Below are 9553 nucleotides of genomic sequence, written 5' to 3'. Positions count from 1 at the left end.
AAAAAAAAAAAAAAAAAACTTGCTTTATATATCTGGGTGCTCCTGTATTGGGTGCATATATATTTAGGATCGTTAGCTCATTTTGTTGCATTGATCCTTTTACCATTATGTAATGCCCTTCTTTGTCTCTTTTGGTCTTTGTTGGTTTAAAGTATGTTTTAACAGAGACTAGGATTGCAACTCCTGTTTTTTTTTGCTATCCATTTGCTTGGTAAATCTTCCTCCATCCCTTTATTCTGAGCCTATGTGTATCCTTGCATGTGAGATGGGTTTCCTAAACACAGCATACCAATGCGTTTTGACTTTTTATCCAATTTGCCAGTCTGTGTCTTTTGATTGGGTATTTAGCCCATTTACATTTAAGATTCATATTGTTATCTGTGAATTTGATCCTGCCATTTTGATGTGGGCTGGTTGTTTTGCCCATTAGTTTATGCAGTTTCTTCATTGTGTTGATGCTCTTTACCATTTGGCACATGTTTGGAGTGGCTGGTACTGGTTGTTTCTATGTTTAGTGCTTCTTTCAGGAGCTCTTTAAAGCAAGCCTGGTGGTGATGAAATCTCTGAGTAATTGCTTGTTCATAAAGGATTTTATTTCTCCTTCACTTATGAAGCTTAGTTTGGCTGGATATGAAATTCTGGTATGAAAGTTCTTTTCTTTAAGGATGTTGAATATTGGCCCCCAGTCGCTTCTGGCTTGTAGGGTTTCTGCTGAGTGATCTGCTGTGAGTCTGATGGGCTTCCCTTTGTGGGCAACCTGACCTTTCTCTCTAGCTGCCCTTAGCATTTTTTCCTTCATTTCAACACTGGTTAATCTCATGATTATGTGCCTAGGGTTGCTCTTCTTGAGGAATATCATTGTGGTGTTCTTTTTATTTCCTGGACTTGAATATTGGCCTGCCTTGCTAAGTTGGGAAAGTTTTCCTGGATGATATCCTGAAGAGTGTTTTCCAACTGGGATTCATTCCCTCCGTCACATGCAGGTACACCTATCAAATGTAGATTAGGTCTTTTCACGTAATTCCATATTTCTTGGAGGCTTTGTTCATTTCTTTTTCTCTTTTTTCTCTAATCTTGCCTTCTCGGTTTATTTCACTGTGTTGATCTTTAACGTCTGATATCCTTTCTTCTGCTTGGTCGATTCGGCTATTGAAACTTGTTTATGCTTCGTGAAGTTCTCGTGTTGTGTTTTCAGCTCCATCAGTTTATTTATATTCCTCTCTAACCTGTTTATTCTAGTTAGCATTTCATCAAACCTTTTTTCAAGGTTCTTAGTTTCTTTGCATTGGGTTAGAACATGTTCTTTTAGCTCAGAGAAGTTTCTTATTACCCACCTTCTGAAGCCTGTTTCTGTCAATTCATCAGACTCATTCTCCATCCAGCCTTGTTCCCTTGCTGGTGAGGAGTTGTGATCTCTTGGAGGAGGAGAGGCACTCTGGTTTTGGCTGTTTTCATCCTTTTTGTGCTGGTTTCTTCCCATCTTTGTGGATTTATCTACCTGTGGTCTTTGTAGTTGGTGGCTTTCAGATAGAGTCTCTGGGCGTCCTTTCTGTTAATGATGAAGTTATTTCTTTCTGTATCTTAGTTTTCCTTCTAACAGTCACTCCAGACCCTGCTTGCCTGGGCATCACCTGCAGCAGCTGCAGAACAGTAAGGGTTGCTGCCAGTTTCTTCTTCTGTTATCTCTGTCCCAGAAGGATATCCACCAGAAGTCAGCCTGAGCTGTCCTTTATGAAGCGTCTCTGGATATACAGAGGTCTGGGAGCTGCCTGAGGAGACAGTCTGTCCCTTATAGGAGCTCAAGTGCTGAGCTGTGAGCTCCGTTGTTCCATTCAGGGCTGCTGGGCAGATACATTTAAGTCTGCTGCAACGGAACTCATAATCACCTTTTTTTCCCAGGTGCTCTGTCCCAGGAAGGTGGGGCTTTATTTATAAGTTCCTTTTGTGCTTCTGCCTTTTTTCACTGATGCCATGCCCAGCAAGGAGGTAGCCTAGTCACAGTCTGCCAGCAGAGGTGTTGCTGAGCTGCTGTGGGCTTTGCCCAGCTGCTGTGTGAACTTCCTTGCAGTTTTCTTTATAGGGGTGTACTTAGAACTGCCTCAGTAATGGCGGACTGTCTCTGTAGTGGTGGACTGCCTCGGAAGTGGCGGACACCCTTCCCTCCACAGAGCTGGACTGTCCCGGTTCCAGCTGTGCTCGCTGTGAAACGCTCAATCTGAAACAAAATATGTTTCAGATTGCTGGTCTTTGTGGGGGTGAGACCAGCTAAGCCAGATCACCTGGCTCCCTGTTTCAACCCCTTTTTTTCCAGTTGAATGGGTGACTGTCTCCCAGGTGTTCCAGTCACCAGTTGAACCAGCGCCTGGATTTGTGTGAGTTTTTGTGCGGAGACCTGCCGCGCCAGCTCAAACAGCTGCGTCGGCTAAAACAGCTGCGCTGGCTGAAACAGCTGCGCCAGAGACTCGTGGTGCTTTTTCGTCCAGGAATCTCCTGGTCTTTGGGCAGTAAAAATTCGTTTGGAAATGCAGTGATCACTTACCCTCCACCCTCTGTGTTTTCGCTGGGAACTACAATCCAGAACTGTTCCTGTTCGGCCATCTTGTATCATCCTCTCAACCCTTTGAGTTTTTATTTGCTTGTTGTTTCTGACCTCTGGCAATTCCCCTTACACTCTTTAAAGCTTGGCCTTTAAATGGATATTTTTTATATTTTATCTAGAAACACATTCTACCTATGCATTTATTGTGGGAGTTTTCAGGTCATCTAAAACAACATATTGCCAAAACTCAAAGTTCAGACTGGGGATTTTTTTAGTCACTTCTTTAAAATCCAACTTTCACATAGTAATATCTTTTCATTAATTAAAACAAAAGAACTGCATAGAAAATTATCAAAGAAAAGTTTATAGTCCGATTTCCAAGTATTATAGGTTCTCTCAAAACAGAAACATTATAAGTTTTAGAAATCTAGAGTTGGAAGCCTCACTCCTTACTGGAGCAATGCACCAATAAAATCAGAGGGGCCTCATAGTTATCCTGGTTTTACCATTAAATATACGACATTAAATGACTGATTTCATTACTTTTTATCTAAATTTCTCCAACTGTAAAACAGATAAATTTTATACGATTCCTGTGTAAACCTAATAAGTGTAATATTTTATCATTTTTATTGTTCAATACCATTTTGAACATTTCAAATAAAAAACTCTATAATTGATGCACTAGGTGACAGTTGAAATGAATCACTCCTAAGTACCCTTCCAGGTCTGAGATTCTACAGATGCAAAAGAAAATGATACAAATGAAGTGAAATATAATTAGTGTAAATGTATGCAAGAAGTTTACTTTCAACATAGTCTCTGGGGTGGTCCTGCTCTACAGGAGAAGTCACAGAGCTGTAACACTGTGGCACCAAGAAAGCTACTTTAATATAAAAAAAAAAAAAAAAAAAAAAAAAAAAAAAAAAAAAAAAAAAAAAAAAAAAAAAAAAAAAAAAAAAAAAAAAAAAAAAAAAAAAAAAAAAAAAAGATATGTAAGGAAAATCAGAAAATCATTCAGTTATCAACTCTCATATTTTGAGCTGGCATCAATTTTGGGTGTTCCCATGGTTAAGTATAAATATCATACTTTCATTTTTGGGCAAGGCGTGGTGGCTCACACCTGTAATCCCTGCACTTTGGGAAGCCAAGGTGGGCAGATCACCTGAGGCCAGGAGTTCAAGACCAGCCTGGCCAACATGGTGGAAACCTGTCTCTACTAAAAATACAAAAATTAGCCAGCTCTAGTGGCCCACGCCTGTAATCCCAGGTACTCGGGAGGGTGAGGCAGGAGAATTGCTTGAACCTGAAAAGAAGAGGTTATAGTGAGCCAGGACCACACCACTGCACTCCAGCCTCAGTGGCAGAGTGAGACTCCATCTCAAAAAATAATAATAATAAAATAAAATAAAAATAAGTATCACACTTTCATTCTTGATAAGCTTATTTCAAAGTGTTAATACATTTGTAGACATTTATAAGCTTTTTAAGGTATTATAAGGTTTACATTAATCTGACATGAGTCAGACCATACATAAGTAACATACCTGTAAACTGTTTATATTTTGAGCCCATTTCATTTTTTGTTTCTAAAGAGGCTGGTTGACCTAAAAAACACTGCAGCTTTTCCTGAAAAATCTGTGCTGGAGTCATATTTAGTGGTAGATTCTGACTCTTTTTCTTGGACCTGAAATGACATCACGTTAAGGGAAATGAATCCAAATTTTGAAAAAAAAAAAAAAGATTTCAGACATCAAGGACTAAACATTAGAGTTTAAGAAACAATGGGATTTACTTTTTATCTATCATACATGTAAAAAAGAAATATTCAAGGAAATATTATGATAAGACCCTCCACGATTATGATTCTAAAACACTCCCCCATTCTTATTTCTAATTGCTACCCTAAATATGGGCTTCACTAACACGTAAGTGTGCTCAATAAATGGTTTTTGTTTGTTTTAAGACAGGGTCTCACTCTGTTGCCCAGGCTGAAGTGTAATGACAGGGTCATGGCTCACTGTAGCCTTGACCTCCCGAGATCAAGTGATCTTTCCACCTGAGCCTCCCAAGTAGTTGGGACCTCAGGCATGAGTCATCACACCTGAGTATTAATACATGTTTTAACACAAATAAGTAAGCCACTGAGCAGTTCAATACAGTAATCACCAACTATATGTGGCTATTTAAATTTAAATTAACTAAAATTAAATTGAAAATTTAATTCTTTGGTCTCACAAGCTGCTTTTCAATAGTTACTTGTGGTTAGTGGCTACTATAGTGGACAACACATTTCTATTACTGAAGAAAGTTTCCATTGGACAATGCTGAAAACGATTCCACACAATATGTAAATACCAGCAATAAGAGAAATATAAAATACTTTACATAGTTCAATTATACTGTATCTTAAAATTGCCTAAAAATCCATACCTCATAAAATTGCTATCATGTTTACAGAACAGCTGGAAAGCCACACCAATTGAAACAGATGTCTTCCAGTCTCCAAGTTTATGTGTCAACCACACAGCCTCTGGAACCAGGCCACCAATAAATAGTAATTCAAGTGCATAGTCAACTGTCCACACATTAGAGAGCTTCTGATCTCTAACAACACTGGCCACCTTACAGTGTTGCAGAGGAATAAGTCGAAAGGACTGCTCTGTGAGTAAATTTTTAAAAATTGATTATTACAATCACATCCAAACTCACGCTTCCTTACAAAGGTAAATTTATCTCTTCAATCAGTATTATCTACTAAACTCCACCAGGAAGATATGCATAAAATGGGTTAAAGTAATACTCAACATGCCCTAGAACACTTTTAACACTGAAGAATATGCCTCATTCGTGGGTCATGAAACAAATACCAGCATTATTTTTAAAACGAAACAGAAGAAAGAAAAAACAGAGAATGGAATAGAAAGTATTAGACACAAATAAAGTTAAATATTGTTTAATGAAACTTTTGTGTCAGATAATATGTAAACACATACAAAAAACATTTATATCTACTAGACTATTTGTTCACAATGTACAATTTATTACCACAACATGGGTCACAACGTGGAATTTGTTACTGTGGGATGCTCAGAAATACATGTTTATTTCTCATACTAGATTATGAAATGTAGAAGACAGAAATTACATTTTATCAGATTTTGTGTGACCCACAGTGTTACGCAATCAAAGACTAATTTGAGGTAACAGGCATATTAAGTGTTCAACATTAGTGTCAATTAGAAAGTAGAAAAATGTGATTTTCCGTAATCCTGACAAATAAGATTACCATCTGGCCTGGGATTTAATACAAAAGGGTAATATCATTCCCTCTGGCCTTCTGTCCCTTTCCCTAATTGAAGTAACTTGATAAAGCAACTTGAAAATAGAATAAAAGAAATGTTATTAAAAAACACGTTGATGGGATTTTTACTCATTCTCTCAAAATTTTTACTCATTCTCTCAAAAAGTGGTAAATACCAATCATGAGCTTCTCTGTTCCTTGAAATGGTTAGTTTCTCACATGACTTACACAGGCTATGCCTACAACAAGAATTAACATTTTTGCTCTCTGACAAACACATCTGGAAAACAAAAAAGTTTTCAACCACTTGGATGTACGATTCTGCATAAGCAAAGGAGCCAGGAGACTGGCTATATTTTTCCTATTTTTATTCACTATGAGCAAGGTACTATACAATTAAAATAACTTCAATAATTTAATTTTCTGAAAATTTTACTACTTTCACACAGTAAAAAAGTCCACCACTTTTTAAAATATCACACCAAATAAGCAACTCAAATCCCTAATACTGATTTCTGCTTAAAAAAATTCTGTTTAGAAAAATAAACATGAAATGTATATGTATCCTGAGACATTCACAGAACATGAGTTTGAACACGTAATTCAAAATCCATGGTTCTATGACTGATTATATTTGCTGACCACTTGTTGCCATCTTTTTTAAGCGTCTAATTATATTTTAACTTTTACTACTCTAACCTAGGTGTGCCTTATACATACATATCAGTTCATGTCTACTCTTGCTTTAAGCCCTCCAACAGCTTCCCATAATACTTAAAAATCAGATTGCTTAACACGGCTTACATCATCTGGCCCATTAACTGAATGCAACTCATACCACTCTCCCCTTCTTCCTCTAATTTTCTTTTTTGTTTGTTTGTTTTTTTAAGACAAGAGTCTTGCTCTGTCACCCAAGCTGGAGTACACTCACTACAATCTCTGTCACCTGGGCTCAAGCAATCCTCCTGCCTCAGCCTTCCAACTAACTGAGAATCTCAGGTACATGCCACCATGCTGGGCTAATTTTTGTATTTTTTGTAGAGACAAAGTTTCACAATGTTGTCCAGGCTCGTCGCAAACTCCTCAACTCAAGCGATCCACCCGGCCTCCCAAAGTGCTGGGATTACAGGCATGAGCCACCAAATCCTCTAGTCTTCCCCCTTTAGCATACAGCCACACAGATCTTTCAGTTTCTCAAACACATCAAGTTGTTCTTGCCCTGGGGCTTTTATACAAGCTCAGGTTAGAATGCTATGTGCCTTGATATATCTAACTCTTCCTTGTTATTAAGAGTTCAGCTTAACTTTCACCTCCTCAGAGAGCTCCTTCTGAAAATTCCCAGTCTAAAATTGCGTTGCTCTATTTTAATTCTCTCCATAACAATTATCACCATTTGATATATCTTGTTTATATATTTAATTTTCTGTTTCAACATATTAGATGTAAACCCCATAAAAGTACTTTATCATTTTGTTCATGGCAATTAGGATGAATCTGTTTCATATATTAAAAAGAAGAAACTACAAATGTTTTTGTATTATCAATTTCATGTGGCGCAAGCTAATATATCTGCAGCACCAAGAATACTGTGTAGCACATAGCAAGCAGGCACTTAATAAAAAATAGAATAAATGAATATCATAGAAATTTGTGTACATGTTTATATCCATGAGAGCAGGGCAGTTATCTAGCATAGGATTAGATGCATTTGACCATACTAATGAAATTATTAAATTTAAAAAGTAAATGGTCCAAATAAAATCATAAATCATCCAAATAAAATTAAATACTAAATTAGCAAGCTCAATATTTGTTAAATTTCTACATTTTGACATAAATGAAGGTGGCAGCTCTTTCGCTTTAAAAATTGAAACTGTAGCTGGGCATAGGGGTGTACACCTATATTCCCTGCAGCTTGGGAGGTTGAGGCAGTTAAGATCATTTGGCCGGACGTGGTGGTGCACACCTGTAATCCCAGCAGGAAGGTCAAGATGGGTGGATCACCTGAGGTCAGGAGTTCGAGACCAGCCTAACATGGTGAAACCTCATCTCTACTAAACACAAAAAATTAGCCAGGCATGGTGGCACATGCCTATAATCCCAGCTACCTGGGCGGTTGAGGCAAGAGAATCACTGGAACCCAGGAGGTGGAGGTTGTAGTGAGCCAAGATCACGCCATTGCACTCCAGCCTGTACAACTAGAGCGAAACTCTGTCTCAAAAAAAAAAAAAAAGATCGTTTGAGGCAAGGAGTTCAAAACCAGCTTGAGTAACATAGCAAGATCCCATCCCTAGAAAATTAATTAAAATTTAAAAATGCAAACTTTATAAAGATCAACTTGTCCATTTTGTGATTTTTAAAAATCCATATTCAATAAAAATAGATCTAAGCCATTATTTTTCTCAGATTCTGTTCATTCACAAATAGCTCCTATGTTTCAGGTACTATGCTAGAACAGAATCATTTCCTAATGGCCTCCGTATAGTATGATTTTAAATATTATGTGCAATGCAAAAACAGTTTAGAAAGGATTTGTTTACTGTATTACCTGTTTTAATATGAAGTGGAGGAAGAACATTCACATGGTGAGGTGGCAAAATGCAAAGCTGCTGATTGGTGAAATAGGCAGCCATGAAACGAGCCATGGACTGGACAACTCTCACAGCTGCCTCAGGATGAACACCGTCCGTCATTCCACACTCAAAATGAGACTTCACAGCACCTAAGGAATATAGCAATAACCTAAGAAGATTGTGATCAACTACCAAAAGTATTAATATTTAAGTTCCCAACATTATACAAAAAGAAAATTGTAACATATTTTTTTCTGAGATGAGCACCTATGGCCTACACAAACTGAGTTATAATAGGTACCATACTTCTTGAAGACAATAAAAAGAAAAACAATTACAGTTGACCCTTCATAGGATGAACTTCACAGGTTTGAAATGCACAAATCCACTTACATGTAGATTTTTTTTCATAAGTATACTAGAAAATGTTTTGGAGATTTGTGACAATTTGAAAAAACTTGTAGGCATACCATATAACCTAGAAATATATATATAAAAAAAAGGAAAAAGGTATGTCATGAATATAAAAAATATATGTAGATAATTATTTTATCATTTAGTACTATAAAATAAATATAAATTATAAAAAGTTAAAATTTATCAAAATCGGCTGGGTACAGTAGCTCACATCTATAATTCCAGAACTTTGGGAGGCCAAGGTGGGCAGATGTCTAGAGCTCAGGAGTTCGAGACCAGCCTGGGCAACATGGTAAAATCCCATCTCTACAAAAAAATACAAAAAATACAAAAAAAATTAACTGGGCATGGTGGTGAGCACCGATAGTCCCAGCCACTTGGGGCACTGAGGTAGGAGGATCGTTTGAGCCTGGGAGGTAAAGACAGTGAACTGAGATCGTGCCAGTACACTCTAGCCTAAGCGACAGGGCTAGATAGACCCTGACTCGAAAAAAAAATTATCAACATTTACACAAACACTTATAGGCCATATATGGTACTGCTCACAGTCAAGAGAAATGTAAACACACACAAAGTATTAAATAACTGCATAAAATTCATTGTAGTTCCTACTGTACCACTATATTAATTTTGTAGCTACTTCCTGTTGATACTTTGAGGAGCTAAAGTGTTGCAAGTATTTTTTTTTTTTTTTTTTTTTTGAGACAGAGTTTCTCTCTT

The 9553-nt window shown here is 37.2% G+C and overlaps 1 protein-coding gene across 1 annotated transcript in view; it reads right to left on the bottom strand.

The window, feature by feature from the left end:
* CPLANE1 (ciliogenesis and planar polarity effector 1) overlaps nucleotides 1-9553 on the bottom strand; it is a 160689-nt gene that overhangs the window by 115306 nt on the left and 35830 nt on the right. Inside the window, exons 16-18 of the mRNA XM_037745599.1 lie at nucleotides 8392-8565; nucleotides 4973-5201; nucleotides 4087-4226 (exon numbers count right to left, since the gene is read on the bottom strand). Of these exons, the coding sequence (XP_037601527.1) occupies nucleotides 4087-4226; nucleotides 4973-5201; nucleotides 8392-8565 (543 nt within the window). The remainder of the gene's footprint in view (nucleotides 1-4086; nucleotides 4227-4972; nucleotides 5202-8391; nucleotides 8566-9553) is intronic.

This window comes from Cebus imitator, unplaced genomic scaffold (genome assembly GCF_001604975.1).
Source record: "Cebus imitator isolate Cc_AM_T3 unplaced genomic scaffold, Cebus_imitator-1.0 Scaffold205, whole genome shotgun sequence".
NCBI classification, from domain to species: Eukaryota; Metazoa; Chordata; class Mammalia; order Primates; family Cebidae; genus Cebus; species Cebus imitator.
This window is presented reverse-complemented; position numbering and strand designations above follow the sequence as displayed.